A 19325-nucleotide genomic window follows, 5' to 3' on the forward strand; every position below is an offset into this window, starting at 1 on the left:
GTCTTCAAGCTGTGCAGGCCAGAAGAAGTTGGTAAAAGGAACTTGGATCCTGGGGACTCAGAGAGACCACTGCAGCATGTGATCAGCTCAGCTACCAGATGCTGCACTTCCCAGGCCTGGAGCACTGCTGATGTCCTGGGCCTCCTTGCTGGGTGGTACGTGAGAGAAAGGGTAGTGTCTTTGGCTCCCGAGAGACCAGCCTTTGCTGTACTTTTTGGCAGCGTTCAGCAGGCCTGTTCTGGCAGGAAAGGTCTGTTGCACCAAAGTTGATTGTCTTTGGTGGGTTGATAAGAGCTTGTCTCGGTTGATGTGCACGGGAGAAGGGTGTGGTTTCTGAGTGATGGCTGTGGTGTCCTGCAGTGACTGTGACAGCGGCTTCCCTGCATCTGTCCTTTCTTCTCTTTCTTGAGCCTTCCTCTCCTCCCTTCCTCGCAGCCCATGCAGTTTCCAAAGCCCTTTTGGTCACTGCTTTGGTCTGTCATCTTGCGCAATAGCGCCAAGTTAACGATTAACTGCCTGTCATCAGGGATTTTGTTCCAACTCCATTCGAGGGTGTGTGGGGACTTTTGTCCCAAGCATCCACCCTCAGAGCCACTCTCAGAGCCAGGCAGAGCGCGAGGAGGGAGCTGCCGTCTGTTCTCGCCTGAGCCATGTCGGCAGCCCTGGAGGAGTTCTGCGGCTCTGTCTTTTGGGTGAGTGGCTGCATTACCCCCACGACCCGTTCTTGGGATAGGAGGCTCAGTGGAAGGGGAGAGCAGTAGATCTCAAGGCTCACAGTGTGTTCAGCCAGTGGGACCCAACTGCCAGCTGTCGGCTGAGGTTCTGGTATTTATCCAGGGCTGCCGTGGCACCGAGTGCTGTGCACTGCCTGGGTGGTATTCACTAGACAAGGATGCAAATGATAGTTCCCTGAGTGAGCCCTGTCCTGTTTTAGCCCTGCAGCCCAGCTGGAACACAGGACACCCTGCATGGACCTCTCAGGGAACGATTTGGGTCTAGCTGCTGCAGCTGGCTTGGCTCCAGCAAGGGTTGGTTGTGGGGGATGCCCTCCCAGGTTGAGGCAGATCGGTGGGTGGGGAGATGTCACCTGGGACCTTGGACGAGCACTGTAAGGCTCAGACAGGAAGGTGGGTGTTGGGGAGGGGGCTGCGATGGGGTGGAGCAGGGTGGTAGGAGCTGTAGGCATGCTGGCTCTTGTGTTGTGAGCCAGATGAGAGTTGAGCTATCCTAAGTGACTCGGCTGTCTGTCCTTGCTGCCTCCAGAACGCCTCCTTCCTCGCTCGTGAAGATGCTGATCTGCCTGTGTGCTTCCAGCAGACTGTGCTGGTCTGGATCCCCCTTGGCTTCTTCTGGATTTCGACTCCATGGCAGGTCCTGCCCATGTGCAAATCCAAAGCCAAGAAGTCATCTGTGACCAAACTCTACGTCATCAAACAGGTAGAATCAGGCTGGGGGGGCACAGAGGGCGGGCTGGAGCAGCTTCAGATGGAAAGGTGGTGAGTGGAAAGCCTCTGGGCTGGAGTTAGGTGTGAGATGGAGACATGAGAAGTGTAGGAGAGAAGGAGCAATAGGCTAGGGCACCATCCGAGACAGAAATGTAAAGGGGAGCCCAGGACGAGGCATAGAATCATAGAATAGTTTGGGTTGGAAGAGACCTTTAAAGGCCATCTAGTCCAGCTCCACTGCTGTGAGCAGGGATATCTTCAACTCGGTCAGTTTGCTCAGAGCCCTGTCCAACCTGTTTTCAGGGATGAAGTATCTGCTACGTCTCTGGGGAACCTGTTTTAGTGTTTGTTTCACCACTCTCACCTTAAAAAAATTCTTCCTTGCATCTAATCTAAATCTACCCTCAGATATCTGGGACAGGGGATAACAGGGCTGGGATGCACTGGGAGGGAGGGCGAGAGGTGTGTACTGGGACCTCTCATCTTGTAGGCTGTTATCCTCCAAGCTTCACATGATGGCAGTGCTCTTGTGGAAGTGCTGCAGGTTCACAGGACCCTAGAAAGCTCTCTTGGGCCAGGTTTGGGTTGGAAAGGGTGTAACAGTGTATGCGGCACAGTGCTTTTGTGCCCAACTGTGGTGTCTCCCAGCGGTTCCCAGTGCCCACGACGGCTGGGTCTCCTCTCACAGCTGCTCCCCTCTCCCCGCAGGTGCTGGCTACCTTGCTGTTGCTGACAGCAGTGGCGGAGTTGGCCCTGGCATTTGTAGAGGACACGAAGCAGGACTCGGTGCCAGCTGTCCAGTACACAAACCCCAGCCTGTACATCGCCACCTGGGTAAGGGATCAGCCGGTCAATTTGCTGTGTGTCACCAGCGAGACAGGCTGTGAGACCGCGGGGCCAAGCAGCAGAAAACTTCCCTTAGCAGAGAGATGAGCTGGAAGCCGTGCCCACGAGGGGAGCGGGTGCCGGGAGGGTGGGCAGGACTAGCCCAGACCGCGTGTGGGTGGTGCACAGGGGCAATAGGTTGAGGGCAGATGTCTGGTCGTACGGTGCTCCATCCTCCATCCTTAAAGCTGGGATAGATACTACGCCTGTGAGAGTGGCTGAGCCTTCTGGCAGAGGCTGTAGTAGCAGCAGTAGGGGTCTCACAGGACTGATTGCACAGCGTGAACATCAGACCATGGCTCGCTGCTCTGATGTCTCACAGCTTCCTGTGGTTTGCTTCTCAGTTTTGTGTGAAGAGTTGAGAAGTGCCACAGGGTAGCCAGGCAGAGAAGAAAGCTGAGGACACAGGGGCTATGAGCTTGGTGGAAGTTGTAGATACTTTGTATGAGACATGGGATATTCTAACAGTCTGAACAAAGCCATAATGCTCACGAGCTACACTTGAAAGCAGAAGTAACGCCCGCCGTTTGCTCTCTGTTGTATTTCGTTGTGTCGTTTAGTTTCACATGCAGAGTTCATGTGAGATTATAAACCAAGGGCACTGCCCAGAGAGACTGCGCTGCTGGGTCTCTGATCTGGCTTCGATTCCAGGTCTGGAGGCAGTATGTGGGAGACAAAGTGTGACACCTCACAGCTGGGCACGTCTGAGAATCTGGGGTGAGAACAGCTAAGAGAAATAGTGCCCTGCTGTAGTGTCAGGGTGTCTTCAGACCTTGCTTTTCCTATGAGGAGCCTGATTTTCTGTCTTCCTGAAATAAACCTTTGTCCTGTGCAATTGACTCCAAAGCTTATGTAGGTTTGGCAGCGACCTCAGGCACTGGTAGCTCGGTGTCTTCAAGACGGAGAATCCCAGCAAATCATGTGTTCTGGCATCCTGGAACACATGCTCCAAACGAACATTTAGAGCCCAGACCTAGTCCTGTGGCCCTACCTGAATCTCTGACTGATTTTCCTTCCTCCAGCTCCTGGTCCTGCTGATCCATGAAGCGCGACGCTTCTGCTTGCGCAGAGACTCAGGGGTACTTTTCTGCTTCTGGACACTGTCCTTGCTCTGTGGGATATTGCCATTCCAGTCGCTGGTCCGGAAAGCCCTGCAGGTCAGGAGCTCTGCACTTGCCCATGGTCTTGTTCTGTCCCCAAAGAAAGTCCCTTCAGACTTCATCTCTTGACAAGCTCTCAGTGGTATCACTGAGGTCCCAGCTGCCCTGAGGACCTTGGAGATCCAGAAGAGACCTGAGAAGGAACGGCTCTTTGAATTCATTCTGTCTTTGGGGAGGCATAAGCTCTCCAATAGCAATTCCTCCCCTTCTGAACTTGTGGGAGAAGGTGTGGGAGAAGCAGGGAGGAGTGGTAAAGGGAAGCTGAGCCAGGACCCAGAGTGAGTTTTGCGCTATCCCTGTTGGGCTTAGCCATGTTGACTGTCCTGGGGATGGATCTCGTTTGTGAGGGCCAAGTGGTCTTGAGACAAGCCCCAAGAGTCATCCTGGCCTCTCCATTCCTGCAGGAACCAATCACCGACTTGCCACGGTTTGTCCTTTTCTTCATCTCCTATGGGCTCCAGCTGCTGCTCTTCCTTGTCTCAGGCTTCTCAGACGTCGCTCCAGAAACAAAGGAAATGACAAAGAAGGTGTGAGGTCCATGTGGGAGTGGGCTTGGGGTCCCATGTTGTGGCTGGTGCTGCGTGGGGCAGGGTGGGCTCCACGCAGAGACTCCTGCTGGCTCCTGTGGGAGGGCAGGTCTGCGGACTTCAGCAAGGGGCACAGTGAGAGCTGGAGCCTGCAGCCTGGGGCATCTGCATGTGTGTCCAAGTGGGACTGCTTCTGGCTTCAAGATGGGGCTCCTTGGGCTGGAGCTGGCATGGTTTGAAACCTCTGGAGTTCCTTAATGGCTGGGGGTGCTGAGCCAGCTCTTGTCAACACCATCCCTCAGCGTCAACAATCTCTTGGTACCCACTTTGCTTTGTACCCTAGAACCCAGAGGTGACAGCCTCCTTCCTGAGCTCCATCACATTTGAATGGTACACCAGGTGAGCTGGGCTCTGCGGGAGGCTGGGCTGGTGAAATGTGGGGGTGCTTTCGGGCTGGGCCAGTGCTGTTTTTGGGGAGCCTGCAGCACAGGCTGCTTAGAGTTAGTTGTGAGAGGCACCACATTTGGTGCAACCTGTGCAGCCTGAGCTCGGGGCCAGGCTTGGTGTGAAGGCTCTGCATTTGCAGCAAGGACTGTCCCTCAGGTGTAGTGTGAGAGACTTGCTGAGGGGAGATTTCTCTGCCCCAACAGCATGGTTTTCAAAGGCTATCGCAAGCCCTTGGAGATAGAGGATGTCTGGGAACTGAAAGCTGAAGACAAGACGCAGGCTATGTACACTGTTTTTGAGAAGAACATGAAGACTGCGCTGAGGAAGGCCAAAGCAGAACTGGAAAAACGGGAACGCAAGAAAAGATGCCGGGAAGGTGACCTCGACCATGGGAACAACGTGACCAAGGCCCAGAGCCAGGACGTCTTGGTGCTGGTAAATCCCTTCCCACTCCTGGCCTTGCATGGGACTGAGAGATCCAGGTCCAGCATTAGGGAACAGGGTCACCTCAGCTCCCTGCAGCCTGCTTTGCTAGATTTTCCCCTCTTTGATTCTGCAGGGCCATGGGCAAGGATGGGGGAACCCATGACAAGGTGTTGCCCGTCCTCGGCACATCCCCGTGTTTTGAGAGACCAAGAAAGTCTCCATCCTTCTGCCCTACAGAAAGGAGCCACCCTCAAGGCTGCAGTACAAGCAGCTCCCTTATCTCTGTCTTTCCCTAACTCTGATACCTCCCAGCAACAAGGTCAGAGTGAGCATCACTCTGTGATCACCCCTGGCCCCAGAGTCTTCCTGGGGTGCCTGATTTTTGGCCTGAGGGGTTCAGGCTGGTCTGGGGTTTGCAATAGCTGTTTTGGCCCATCTGCACAGGAGAGGTGTTAGTATTGGGGGTGTATGACATGAGCAGAGATCAGTGAGAGGGAACATGACAGAAGGTAAAGCTAAGGCTTCATTCAGGATACGTGATCTGAGGGCTGTGGCATTGCCCTGGAAGCATCCTTCCAGCTGCAAGGAACCTGTGCAACCAGCTCCTTTCCTTCTGTGTTGGCTTCCCTCTAGGAGGAGAAGCAGCCGAAGCGGAAGAGGAAGAAGAAGGGAGACAAAGGGGACTCTGATCCTCGCAAGGATTTCCCCAGGGGATGGTTGATTAAAACCCTGTTCAAGACCTTCTGGCAGAACCTCCTGCTATCGGTGGCTTTCAAGCTGGTGCATGATGGACTTGTGTTTGTCAGCCCTCAGCTGCTGAAGTAAGTCCCTTCTCTCTGACTCTGTCCCTGCCCTCTCCTGGCTTTGCATCCAGTCCCACCACCTGCCTATGTGCACTGCATCCAACCCCACCATCTCCATATGCGTACCTCTCCCAGTTCTACACCCTGGGGATTTTTGTGCCCTCACCAAAGGTATGACAACGTTTTGGGTTACAGTTTAATGAAGAATTGATCTGAGCTGGCTGCCAGCTTTTAAGGGTGATATTTGCTCCCTGCTCCCTACATCCTCTGTTATGCAATCCTACTCTCTTCCTGGAGACAGTCCTGGCTCTTCTGGGGCCCTTGATGAGTCAGTCCGGCTCAGCCCAACAGGACCTGCCTGGTTTGTTTTGCAGAGCTGCACAGTCTCTGTGGATGATCTAACATTAATGACCCACTGCTGTATGTGAAATGCAGAGTCCCTGGCAGAACAGGGACACTCAGCAGAACAGAGGTCCCCAGCTTGCTGAGCATGGAGCCAACTGTGCGGGGCAGGTTCCCTGCCACTGCTCCCATGAGGATGCTCTCGCTGCGTTAGTTTGAAGCATCCTGCTTGAGTCTGTCTCAGTAGGGTGGGGGTCTCACAGGCTTCTTTACCCTCCAGACTGCTGATCGCCTTTGTGTCTGATGAGGACTCCTTTGCCTGGCAAGGCTATCTCTATGCCATTCTGCTCTTCCTGGTGGCCCTGATCCAGTCCATCTGCCTGCAGCAGTACTTCAGCTTGTGCTTTCAGCTTGGCATAAAAGTGCGTGCCAGTCTCATTGCTGCCATCTACAAGAAGGTTGGTATGGCCCTGTCATCACCTGCTTTGGCTTCCTCCAAGCTGGGCTGGGGATACCGGCATCCATCGCCTGCCCCATCACCATGGTGTGACTAGGGTGTATGCCCTTTGCTTCCCAGAAGGCACAGGGACAGCTTGGCTTGTGAGACACCCACTCAGCACGGGGCAGTTCTGCCTGGGACCTGGGTGCTGCAGTTGTGTGTTTGACAGCTACCAGGGGCGGAGGGAGGCTTCTCTTCAGAGCAGTGCAACACTGAGGGCAGCTGCCACTAGGATTCCTGCCCGGGAATGTGTTCCTTTGCCCCAGCATCCAGTGGCTCCTGGCATGCAGGCTGTGATGACAGCACCTGTGGCCAGCAGAGAGGCACCAGGAGCAAACCCAGGAGCAGTTTCAGCCTGGCCTGCTAATGCCCTGCTCTGCACCATGCTGCTGGCAGCCAGGCTGCTCCCAGACCAGCTTGCAGTGATTATGCTTTCTCTCTCCAGGCACTCATCATGTCCAGTGTCACCCGCAAGGAATCCACAGTGGGAGAGACTGTGAATCTGATGTCAGCTGATGCCCAGAGGTTCATGGACATGGCCAACTTCCTTCACCAGCTGTGGTCATCCCCCCTGCAAATTATTGTGTCCATTGTCTTCCTCTGGGCAGAGCTGGGTCCCTCTGTCCTGGCTGGCATTGCAGTCATGGTGCTGCTCATTCCCATAAATGCGTTCCTGGTTGCCAAGTCCAAAACCATCCAGGTCAGTGATGTGTGCAAGATCTTCCCTGGCCTCACAACTCTGAGGCCCACTGTTGCTCTCCTTGCTTATTTTCCACACTCCTCTACCTTTCCCTTTTATGCTGTGGATCTTACCCAGCCTAGGAAGTTCGTCTGACTTGGGCCAGGGTTGTCTCTAGTCTGAGCCAGGAGGTGATCAGGTGAGATGAGCAGGAGGCAGGTGAGACCTGTTCCACCATCACAGCTGAACTTGGACAGGACTGGGTGCAGCCTTGAGAATTGAGAGTGAGATATTACCAACCATAAAGTAAAGCTTTAGCTTCTACCTGACAACAGGGTGCTGTTTTTTCCCAGGTTGTCCAGAGCCCCAGGGAGCAAAGGTCCAGCTTTGTGGGATGGCTTCTTTGGGCTCTGGAGCTTGCCCTTCCCTTCCCTCTGGCAGCCCAGATGTATTTCCAAGGGTGAGCTGCCATCTGGTTTAGGTGACCTCTGTTTTTTTCTGTTGGTAGGTGAGTAACATGAAGAACAAGGACGAACGCATGAAAATAATGAGTGAAATCCTCAGTGGCATCAAGGTGAGGAGTGGAGTGGAGACACCCGGGGCAGCTGCTGCACCCATCTTCTTGGTGCACTGTACCTGGAGGCAGCACCAGCATTACAGTCTGGTTTGGGGCTCCTGTGTCTAGGGTAGCCGAGCCTCAGTCTCTGCAATTCCCTTGGCTTCCTCACCTTCTGAAAGGTTGGCTGGAGAGGAGCACTGGGTACCAGGACCAAGACTTGGGAGCCAAGAGGGGGTTTTCTGAGGGTTTCCTGGATGGCTGTGGTGGTGAGAAGGCTGCCATGGTGGAAGAGGGGCTGGCAGCAACCTGTAAGCCGAGGATGAAGGAGTGGGAATGCTGTGGGGATGTGCTATAAGCCATGGGATGGGACAGGAGAGGAGAGATGCAGTGGCCAAGCAGGCTTCTGAGCCAGCCAGGAGCTGGTGATGGAGATGCTGGCCACCAGCAAGCTGAGTGTGGAGGTGGGCGTTCCTGTGAGGCCAGCATCTGCTCACCCTGCTCATCCCACAGATCCTGAAGCTTTTTGCCTGGGAGCCCTCATTTGAGAAGCGAGTCAATGACATCCGCGCACGTGAGCTCAAGCATTTGTTGAACTTCAGTTACCTGCAGTCCATCTCTATCTTCGTGTTCACGTGTGCCCCATTTCTGGTGAGTGCCAGCAGACCTAGGGAGGGCTGCACCTTCCTCAGAGCTGGGTTGGGGCTGTTTCCAAGGGCATGGGAAAGACTGGGAACCTTGGCTGCTCCTGCAGCGAGGAAGGGCCTGGCTGACAGATGCCTGGAATGCAGAGTAGGGTCCTGGCTGCTGGCAGGAGAGCTGTGGTGGAAAGGGGTCCCATCATAGTGGTGAGACAGGGCCCAAAGGAGAAGGGAAGCAGGAGGGGAACAGGTCCCCAGCAGGAAGACCTTTCTGAGACCTTAGGGAAGCGTGAGGGTCTGGGCTGCAAATAACCACACTGATGGTGGCTTTTCCTGCTATCTGTCCTAGGTCTCCTTGGCCAGCTTTGCTGTCTACGTGCTGGTGGATGAGAACAACATCCTGGATGCACAGAAGGCCTTTACTGCCACCTCCCTTTTCAACGTGCTGCGCTTCCCCTTGACCATGCTGCCCATGGTCCTCTCTTCTCTGGTGCAGGTCAGACCTCACATAGGGCAGGGTGTGCAGGGGGATCTTATGATACCTCTGCCCAAAGCAGCACATGGAGCTGAGGTGTGTGATGGACACCCAGGGGTCAGTGCAGGGAACTCTACTGGCAGTGGGGTGGGACAGGACTCACATAAGTGACACAGGCTGGGGGGTCAGAGGCTGGTGCTTGGGTTGGGGCTGCGTGTATGAGGTGCTCTGCTTATGGGGCTCCTGCCAGCCACCCAGCTGTGCCCTGTGCCTACATGCCGTCTTCTTTCTGCCATGGCAGACCAACGTGTCGACTGGGAGACTGGAGCGCTACCTGGGTGGAGAAGAGCTGGACACCTCAGCTATCCACCATGACCCCATTGCAGGTAGGTGAACCTCCCTGTGGGTCACAGGCTGGCCCTACCCTGGGCTTTCCCAGCCCTGAGGGATGGCTCTCTGCTGACAGGCAGTGCTGTGCGTTTCTCGGAGGCCACCTTTGCTTGGGAGGAGGACGGCAACGCTGCGATAAGAGAGTGAGTGCTCTGCGCCATGTGGGGGGCAGATGGGTGGGGAGAAGGAGTCTCTGTGGAGTTAGTTGTGGATGGCAGTCACCTCTCAGTGCTGCCCCAGAGACAGTGCTCCGTGCTGGTCCCATGCAGGAGCTGGCAGGGTTACTGCCTCAGCCCTCGTGCCTTTGCAGTGTCACCCTGGATATCGCGCCTGGGAGCCTGGTGGCCGTGGTGGGGGCTGTGGGCTCAGGCAAATCTTCACTGGTGTCAGCCATGCTCGGGGAGATGGAGAATATCAAGGGACACATCAACATCCAGGTGAGAGGAGCTGGCTGATGTAGGGGGCTGCTGGGCTGTTTGGGGGCTCTGTCAGGGGGCCGCAGGGCAGGATTGGTTCCAGAGTGGTGGCTCCGGACACGGACAGGCTGCAGGAGCGGGCAGCACTCAGGCTGATGCTCTGAGGAGGCAGCTGCTCTTGTGTCTCTCTTTCCAGGGCTCCCTGGCTTACGTCCCCCAGCAGGCCTGGATCCAGAATGCTACACTGAAAGACAACATCCTTTTTGGGTCAGAACTGGATGAAGCCAGGTATCAGCAGGTCATCAAGGCTTGCGCCCTCCTTCCAGACCTGGAACTGCTGCCTGCGGGTGACCAGACAGAAATTGGAGAGAAGGTATCAGCCCTGGGCACTACGGGATTCCCATAGCACCTGCAGCAGAGGACAGAGCTGTTGCCCTGTGCCAGCCAGGTGCTCAGATAAGTCCTTTCCCTTCCAGGGCATTAACCTGAGTGGGGGACAGAAGCAGCGAGTCAGCCTGGCCCGGGCAGTGTACAACGATGCAGACATCTACATCCTAGATGACCCTCTGTCTGCCGTGGATGCTCACGTTGGCAAGTACCTCTTCGAGAACGTGCTGGGGCCAAAAGGGCTGCTGCAAAAGAAGGTGAGCATCCCTGCCCTCCTCCCCACCACCTGGCCTGGCAGGAATGGCACTGGCATGGCGTTGACCAGCCAGGGAAGGCTGAGGTTGCCTGAGACAGAGGGGTCCTGTGACTTTCATGTGGGGCTGCAGCAGGCAGGAGAGACCTCATGGGTCCCCAGAGGGGTGCCCCATGTCCCCATAGCCAGGCAGTGATAAGCAGAGAGGTCCCCAAGTAGGGGATGGAGAGCCTGCAGGCCTATGGCCGGGGGCGAAGGGTGCTCTGACACTCACTACCCCGCAACTGCTTTGTTGCAGACACGGATCTTGGTGACGCACGGCATCAGTTTCCTGCCCCAGGTTGACAACATCGTGGTGCTGGTGGCAGGAGCAGTGTCTGAGCACGGCTCCTACAGTGCCCTGCTTGAAAACAGGGGGGCCTTTGCCCACTTCCTGAGCTTGTACGGCAGCCAGGAGCAGGATGCTTCAGAGAGAAATACCGCAGGTACTGGGAGCACAACAGGGCTGCAGCAGCCAGAAGGGACGTGCGTGTGTCTTGGTGATTATGAAAACCCCAAGACCTGATCCAAGAAGGCTCTGGGATGATCTTGTTGCAGCCTTCCAGTACTTAAAGGGGGCCTACAGGAAGGCTGGAGAGGGACTTTTACAAGGGCATGTAGTGATAGGACAAGGGGCAATGGCTTTAAACTGAAAGAGGGGAGATTTAGATTGGATATAAGAAAGAAATTTTTCACTCTGAGGGTGGTGAGGCACTGGAGCAGGTTGCCCAGAGAAGTTGTAGATGCCCCATCCCTGGAAGTGTTCAAGGCCAGGTTGGATGAGGCTTTGGGCAACCTGGTGTAGTGGAGGGTTTCCCTGCCCATGGCAGGGGGGTTGGAACTAGATGATCTTTGAGGTCCCTTACAACCCGAACCATTCTATGATTCTATGATTTTATGATCTGTCAGTCTGACCTGACTCTATCCAGCCCAGGCCCCACTGGTGGCTGCTGAGAATCCTTCTGGCCATCAGTGGCACAAGGACTTTCTGCCTATGATTTGCATCCAGACATTGTGTTGAACAGCCAGCGAAGGACCTGTCTAATTGTTTCACTCCCTTTTTAGTTCACTTATGTTTATGGCTCTCATAGTCTTATGTGGCAACAGGCTCCATACCTTAGTGATGCTGGGGTGAGAAAGGTCCTTTGGTTCATTCTAAACAAGCTGTTGGATAACATTTGATCTTTATCGTGTTCCCCAGTTTTACTGTGAGCAGTGGTGTCGGGTCAGATGGGTGCTTACCCTGCCTGGGCTCAGCCTGGTTGTCCAGCTGGAGCCTGGCTATTCCCAATCCGTCCCCTCAGGGCCCATCTCCACCTGCTCAAAGAGATGCTCCTGAACAGGAGTGACATGATCTACCAGATCTTGCACCTGCTGAACTAGCACAAATCTCTACTTGAGGTCCCACCAGTGGTACTGGGTTAAGTCAGCAGCAGGGACTGCCTCCATGCAGGCCTTTAGCCCTGCGTGCCCGGGCAGTTCTCCTTGCAGCACAACAGATTTCTTCCTCCTCCTGCTGTACGGGGCTTGCACCTGTGGTGGTAGGACACAGCTGGGACCTGGGCTGCAGGGTGGAGCTGAGTGCAGCAGAGGTGTGGTGCATGGGATCTGCTCTCTCTTCAGTGCCTGACCTTACCTCTCCTCATCCATGTGCTTGTAGTTGTTGCTTTAGCTGGGGATGAAGATGAGGTTGATGAAGATGCTGAGCCTTGCATGGAGGAGGGCCCTGATGATGTGGTGACCATGACCCTGAAGCGAGAGGCCAGCATCCGTCAGAGAGAGTTCAGTCGCAGGTGGGAATGCGACCTGATCTCTCAGCTGTCTCCCCTGGCCCCTGCATTGCTCCCTAGAGAGACAGGATCTGGGGGCTTCCCAGGTGGATTCCTGCAGAGAAGGGTCTGGGAGCCAGCAATGGCTGCTTCTACCACAAGCTGGACTGAGTCCGGAGCATCTGGTCTTGTCTTTACTCACCTGAGTGTGTCACAGCCTTACTCTGTGGTCTTCCTTGAAACTCCTGCTGCTGGCTGGTTCTGCTTTTGGGGCTGAGGGTTATGATTTCATGGCTGCAAACACCAAGGCTTTGGCAAGGCTCATTCAAAGCTGCCCAGTTAGGACATTATTTCCCAGAAGGCTCCATCACTGGAGTTCCATTGCAGCATAGGGATGGACTCTCAGGCGAGTAGGTCCCAACCAGCACCCTGTGACTAATGGTGCCCACCGCCTCCCTGCAGCCTTAGTAAAATCAGCACCAATTCCTGGAAGAAGGCCCAGGAGGATCCCCCCAAGAAGGTGAAGGGCCAGCAACTGATCGAGAAAGAAGCTGTGGAAACTGGCAAGGTGAGGAGGATGGATGGATGGATGGATGGATGGATGGATGGATGGATGGATGGATCAATCACAGTGCTGCCGTGGCTCAGTGCTACAAGACCCTGACTGTGGCTCAGAGAAGCTGGTGCTGGCTGGCTGTGGCCTCGTTGCAGCCAAGAGGCACTGAAGGAGACAGAGCTGCCTGGGAATGGTGGGCAAGGTGGTGGAGGGGAGAAGCACTGTGGGCAGCAAGGAGGGAGTGCCAAGGCTGTGCTGGGTGTTGTTTGCCATGGTTTGCTGGGCAGTGGTGATGGGCTGAATTGGTGCACAGGTGAAGTTTTCCATGTACCTGCGGTACCTGCGTGCTGTTGGCTTGTGGTATTCTTTCTGGATTGCCATTGGCTACGTTGGACAGTACGTTGCCTACATGGGAACTAACCTGTGGCTCAGCGCCTGGACTGATGATGCGCAGCTCTACCTGAACCAGACCTATCCCGCGGAACAGCGAGACCTGCGGATCGGTGTCTATGGGGTGCTGGGAGTGTCACAAGGTGAGTGCGGGAGCACAGGAGATCCTGCTCATCTCAGCTGCGTAGTCCAGAAGGGGTATGGTTTGTAAGACCTGCGGCCAGCAGTGCAGCAAGGAGCAGGGGACCCAGCCGCAAGGAGCAGGGGACCCAGCATTGTGTTCATTTGCTTGCTGCTGCCTTCCTTCCAGCTTCTGGCGGAACTGGGGACAGATACCAGTCTGAAGCCAGCATAAATTGCCCCAAGAAGTCTGTGTTGCCCCTTAGGTTGAAGATCACTGTCCTTAATCAATTTGGAGACAGTGCTGAGGCCCAAGGCTTCCCAAAATGGTTAGCGATCTTCCCCTGTGGTGGGATGTGGTTACTGAGGCCTCCCAAGAGAATGGAATGCAGGACTATCACAGTGATGGGCTTGGAGCTGCTCAACGTGTCCCTTGAGCCAAAGAGTGCCTGCCAGTGTCACACATGAGCTGGTGATGACTGCCCTGTCCTCTCCTTGCAGCTCTCTTCCTGCTCTTTGCAACCATCCTGTCTGCCTATGGTGCCACACAAGCCTCCCGGGTTATGCATCAGCAACTGCTCAGCAACATCCTACGTGCGCCCATGAGCTTTTTTGACATGACTCCGACTGGCCGTGTTGTGAATAGGTTTGCCAAGGTAAGAGAACAGCCTCAACATGGAGAAGGTGTTTGTTCCAGCAGATCCGGAGAGCACTGGGTGGTGGCATAACCCTGTTGCTGTTCAGTTCTGCACAGACGAGCCCAAATCAGAGCCAGGAAGGCAGCAGAAGGATACAGAGGATTTGAGGCTGTGAGGCAAACAACATCGTGGGCTATACTTGGAGGACAGTGGCCAGCAAATCACAGGAAGTTACTATCTCCCCAGCTCATTGCTAGGAAGGCCACACCTGGATACAGTGTCCTGCTGTGGGGCGGGCTGGTCAAGAGGGATGTGGAGAAACTGAAGAGGATCCAGAGTAGATTACCAAGAGGGGCAGGAGCCTTGAGCTCTTGTCCTGTAATGAGTTGTTCCTCTCGTTATGGACTCTCAGCAAATACACAGTCTTTGCTATGTCAACGAAGCTCATACAACAAAGAGAAAACGAGAAAGGAGAGAGAATACAGACAGGCAGTTTCAAGTGTGCTGCCACTCCACTTCTTGCTTTGGTGCAACCTCTTGATTTTCGGGAATAAAAATCTCTCCTGAGGTCAAGCTTATGGGCCTGTTGGATTTACTCTTAGATAAGGTAGGATGTAGTGTCTAGCTAGGAGATGGATGATGACCAGCTGGAGACCTGGGTACACCTGCATAGACCTGGAGTCAGCCCTGTCCATCTTTCTGCCTCGATTCCTGCTCCTGCATTCTGGGTCCAGATAAAGATGCAGTTCCCAAAGATGATATGTGTAACCAGGGAATATTATAGAAAGCTTCTCTGTTAAATCAGCCCTTTCCAAGCTAAAAGCCATGGCCCTAAATGGGGTTGTGACCCTAACACAAATTCAGTGTCATCCAATATATTTGCAAGTGTCTGGCACTGTGTTACCACACGAGTGTGTAGGAACCATGTATGTGTGGAGTCTTTGGGTTTCTTCCTCTCTCTGGGGTCACTGACTACTTCTCCACACTTCTTTGTGCTCCAGGACATCTTCACAGTAGATGAGACCATTCCCACATCCTTCCGCAGCTGGCTCTCCTGTTTCATGGCCATCATTTGCACATTGGTCATGATCACCCTGGCCACCCCATTCTTTGCTCTCATTATCATCCCTTTGGGTATCTTCTACTATTTTGTGCTGGTGAGTAGTTTGGGCTTGAGAGAAGCTTCTGCCCTGCTTAGAGCAGTATCTCTGTCGCTGCTGGGCTTTGTGTTGGTAACCAAGCTGTCTCCCTCATTTCAGCGCTTCTATATCTCCACATCACGCCAGCTACGGCGTCTGGACTCTGTCACCAGGTCTCCCATCTACTCCCACTTTGGCGAGACAGTGTCAGGCCTTTCCGTGATCCGGGCCTACGGACACCAAGAACGGTTCCTGCAGCAAAATGAGAGCACCATGGACATAAATCAGAAAAGTGTTAACTCTTGGGTAGTCTCAAATAGGTGAGTTTTACTCCTTATGCCACAGCACAGCCTGCCACAGGTCTGTCCAGAGGCTTCTGGGTCCTGAGGGAGGTCCTGAGATGCTGCAGTTGATCTCTTGATCTCAGAACTGAGGATCTATGTAGGAACTGGAGGAACTTGGCACAGGGACGCCATCTGTGGGAAGGAGATTTAGGGTGATTCTGAAAGCCAGGCTGTGGCCCTCTGCAAAGCCTCCAGAGCCTGGGCAGGGTGAGCTGCGCTGTCAAGGGCTGAGATGCTCTTGGTGGGTTCTGACAAGAGACCAATGCTCCAGGCCAGGTGGGAGTGCGATGCGGACACTGACTGCTGTTGACGTGGTACTGGTAGATGCTTTGGGTGTGTGAGGGTTGTACAGTTGGAGCTCCTCTGATACATGGCATTACCAGTGCACGAGGCTACATGTGAGACCCAGGGACTGACAGATAAAATGAACCCACCTGCGGAATTGGCCAAAGCCACACGCTGCGTAGGTGCAGGTGCCATGTCTACAGCACTGGGTTCAGGGCTGGGTGCAGCGGGGATGCAGGTGGGATGATCGTCTTACTGGTGGGCTCTGTCTTGGGCGCAGGCAGATGTTTGTCCCGCCCCCTCTCAGCTGTCCTCTCCTGGTGCAGGTGGCTGGCCATCCGTCTGGAGTTCGTTGGGAGCCTGGTGGTCTTCTTCTCTGCGCTTCTAGCAGTGATTTCAAAGAGCACTTTGGGGGGTGGCATCGTGGGTCTTTCGGTCTCCTCCGCCCTCAATGTAAGTCAATGAAAGCTTTATCTTATTCCAGGACAGGGCTGTTCCTGGGATCTCTGGTCTGGCTGGAGGATGCTGCCCTGCCTCCAGCGCTGATCCATGGAGGGGGGATTAGCTGTGGTATCTCATCACCTGGGGAGCTGCTATGGAGCCAGGGAGCACACATCCTGGTGTGAGGGGGATACTTGCTGCTGTGGGGAGGAGACGGTCCCGCTATGGACTGCAGCAAAGCTTTTGAAGGGCTGAGGAGAGGGGGCTGTGATTGGGGAGTGGAGAGTTAGGGCCAGGCCAGGGATGCTCGTGGCCGGGCTGAGTCCCTGAGCTGAGGTGGGAGGTGGTTGTTCATGGATCCCACTGAGCTCTGCATCCTCTGGCTCTGCCACGCAGGTGACCCAGACACTGAACTGGCTGGTGCGGATGTCTTCGGAGCTGGAAACGAATATTGTGGCTGTGGAGCGGGTACATGAGTACACGAAGGTGAAGAACGAGGTGAGGAGACCAGGGTCCAGGCAAAGATCTGCTGCAAAGCATGGTGCTAGCCAGCGTTGCAGGGTGCCTCCCCCGCTAATGCTCCTGTGCCCCCAGGCTCCATGGGTGACAGAAAAGCGCCCACCCCGTGGCTGGCCCAGCAAAGGCGAGATCCAGTTTGTTGACTACAAAGTTCGTTACCGACCTGAACTGGAACTGGTTCTTCAGGGGATCACCTGCAATATAGGGAGCACCGAGAAGGTGAGGACCTCTCTGCCTCTGCCCTCACTACACTCTTTGCAGACTGATGCTGTGTTAAAATTGTTTCTGTCCTTTGGCTTCAGTCTGTGGGCTGGGGAGGGATGGTGATGGGACCTGGCTCCTGGGGACTCGAGCTGCAGGCAGGGGCCAAAGGAGAGACAGTCTGGGAGATGGTGATTGCAGATGCAGGGCAGAAATGCCCACCAGACCAAGACAGAGAGCATCTGGCCTGTTTTCTTCTACCCTTTCGGTTGGTCTAAATAGCTGCTTCCACAGGTTGGGGTTGTGGGCCGGACTGGGGCTGGAAAATCCTCCCTCACCAATGGCCTCTTCCGGGTGCTGGAGGCAGCTGGAGGGATGATCATTATCGATGGGGTGGATATAGCGACAATTGGCCTCCATGACCTGCGCCAGAACCTCACCATCATCCCCCAGGTGAGCCGATCCCTGCCTTTCCACGCCCCACTGCTGCACGGCGTCCCCAGGCTCTGTTCCCTGGGAGATGGGTTGACCGTAGTTCATCCCTGGGTGCTGCGGAGACTCCAAGGCCCTGTGAGCATCCATCGTCACCTCCCTGCCCAGCTGATGGCAGCGGGGTGGGCAGGATGTGGCCAAACTGTGGCATGGCCGAACGCTGTGCTGTTCCTGGCAGGACCCTGTGCTCTTCACTGGCACCTTGCGAATGAACCTGGACCCCTTTGACCAGTACACAGATGAGGAGGTCTGGAAGGCCCTTGAGCTTGCCCACATGAAGACATATGTGCGAGACCTTCCCGGGGGGCTGCTGCATCCTGTGAGCGAGGGAGGGGAGAACCTGAGGTGAGCCGAGGAGTGGCGGCATGCCCAGCTCCTCTTCCTTCCCCTGGTCTCCATGTGGGAGTCAGGGCTGCCAGGGAGCCAGTGCGAGCCAACCCTTCTGTGGTGGTCCAGAGAGGAAGATGCTGAGGGATGGGGTGCTCGGGTGGCAGATGGTCAGCTGGGAGAAGGCCAGGGTGGGCTGGACAGGCATGGTGCTTGGGCCAGGGCAGCGCATGTCAGTGGGTTTGCAGAAGCCCTGCTGGTGTCTGCCTGGTGACTCATGTTCCCACCTCACCCCAGTGTCGGGCAGAGGCAGCTGCTGTGTCTGGGCCGGGCCCTTCTCCGCAAAGCCAAGATCCTCATCCTGGACGAAGCAACAGCCGCTGTGGATCTGGAAACTGATCATTTAATCCAGACAACGATCCGGAGTGCGTTTGCTGACTGCACTGTCCTTACTATTGCCCACCGCCTCCACACCATCATGGACAGCAACAGGTGCCGTGGGGCAAAGGGAATGGGGCTCTGGCTCCTAGGATGGGGCGAGAGGTGGCCAGCAGCAGGAGCATGGATGCGGGCAGAGGGGCAGGGATGGATGCAGTGCCCGGGACAGCAATATGCAGAGGTTCTAGGAGAGAACAGAGGGACGGGAAGGATGGCCATGCAGTTATTATGCCTTTGTGGAGGGAAACATTTTTTGGGATCCTTCTTCACAGCAACAGGCCATAGCGGCGTTGATAACACCTGATGTGTGTCACCTCCCAGCACACGGAGGAGAGCTGTGCCCTTGCCTCTGTGCTGAGAGGAGGTGACCACGTAACGTGGCTGTAGCAGGAGCGAGGGTCGGCGGGGCTGTAGTGCTGTTGCCAGCAGCACTATCAGCTCACACCCCAGGAGCTCAGGCCTTCTTGTTCCCTGTTGCCAGGGTGATGGTGCTGCAAGCTGGGAGGATTGTGGAATACGACAGCCCTGAGGAGCTGCTCAAGAAGCAGGGCGTCTTCTCCTCGATGGCAAAGGACGCTGGCATCACGAATATAGAAACCACTGTGCTGTAGGTGGAGTGGAGCAGCGTGCAGGTGTGTGCACAGGCAGCTTCCTCCTGCTGGCACTTACCAAGCAGGCACTGGTGTCTCCTTGCAGCTGGACTGCCCAGGAATTTGTCTCTCTGCAGCTGGGAAGCGAAGAGGGTGGCTTCTCTGGCTGTCAGGGACAGAGAGTCTGGCCTTCAGTGAGCTGTTAACCTTGCTACTGCACCCTGCCTGCTGTGCACACAAGGGTCTGGAGCCGCGTAATTTATTCCACTATAGAAGGGAAAAGTTGTTTTCCAGGCAGGAAGACCATGATTCCCTTGGGGGGGTTTTAGTTTTTGTACTTCATCATGCTAGGGAAACCTATCTGAGAGATGCTTTGGCACTATGGAATGAAATTTATGGTGTAATCTAAGAGTGAATGTTATAATTTACTTTCTTTGTTTCTGGTCTTCCAACTAAGTCTGACTTCAAGGCATGCTTAATAAGTCTGTTTCTCTTTAAACCTGGCTAGTGTTTGGGGGAAGCTGGTAACACAGGTTATGCAGACACACATGGGTGGGGAGCCCAAATCAGGTAGCACAGCTATACCCAGGCATGAACAGTACCCTCTGGCAGTGGAGGTGAAGCCAGGGTCTGCCTGCCTTCCCCATGGCTACAGCTCCCTTTGCCTCATTTATTTGCACAGTCAGTCCCTGGGGCTTTTGTAACC

The 19325-nt window shown here is 55.1% G+C and overlaps 1 protein-coding gene across 3 annotated transcripts; it reads left to right on the forward strand.

The window, feature by feature from the left end:
• The first annotated feature begins 397 nt into the window (after window positions 1-397).
• Window positions 398-18681, forward strand: LOC104379930 (ATP-binding cassette sub-family C member 2-like). Of its 3 annotated transcripts, none has more exons than XM_086616530.1 (32): window positions 398-692; window positions 1264-1437; window positions 2154-2279; window positions 3353-3487; window positions 3895-4017; window positions 4361-4416; window positions 4668-4899; window positions 5524-5711; window positions 6316-6493; window positions 6980-7234; window positions 7722-7787; window positions 8283-8420; window positions 8760-8906; window positions 9187-9271; window positions 9352-9418; window positions 9586-9712; window positions 9888-10064; window positions 10168-10335; window positions 10630-10816; window positions 12031-12163; window positions 12602-12707; window positions 13009-13228; window positions 13707-13861; window positions 14845-15000; window positions 15103-15302; window positions 15938-16064; window positions 16449-16550; window positions 16647-16790; window positions 17067-17225; window positions 17443-17609; window positions 17889-18083; window positions 18511-18681. In XM_086616530.1, exons 1-32 carry the CDS (start codon window positions 651-653, stop codon window positions 18638-18640), a joined length of 4665 nt encoding a protein of 1554 aa, XP_086472656.1. In that variant the 5' UTR covers window positions 398-650; the 3' UTR covers window positions 18641-18681. The 3 variants fall into 3 exon arrangements, with proteins under 3 accessions (XP_086472656.1, XP_086472657.1, XP_086472658.1); XM_086616531.1 differs by having other exon boundaries at window positions 5527-5711; XM_086616532.1 differs by lacking the exon at window positions 14845-15000.
• The last annotated feature ends 644 nt before the right edge of the window (window positions 18682-19325 follow it).

Source organism: Tauraco erythrolophus, chromosome 9 (genome assembly GCF_009769465.1).
Source record: "Tauraco erythrolophus isolate bTauEry1 chromosome 9, bTauEry1.pri, whole genome shotgun sequence".
In the NCBI taxonomy this organism is placed as follows: domain Eukaryota; kingdom Metazoa; phylum Chordata; class Aves; order Musophagiformes; family Musophagidae; genus Tauraco; species Tauraco erythrolophus.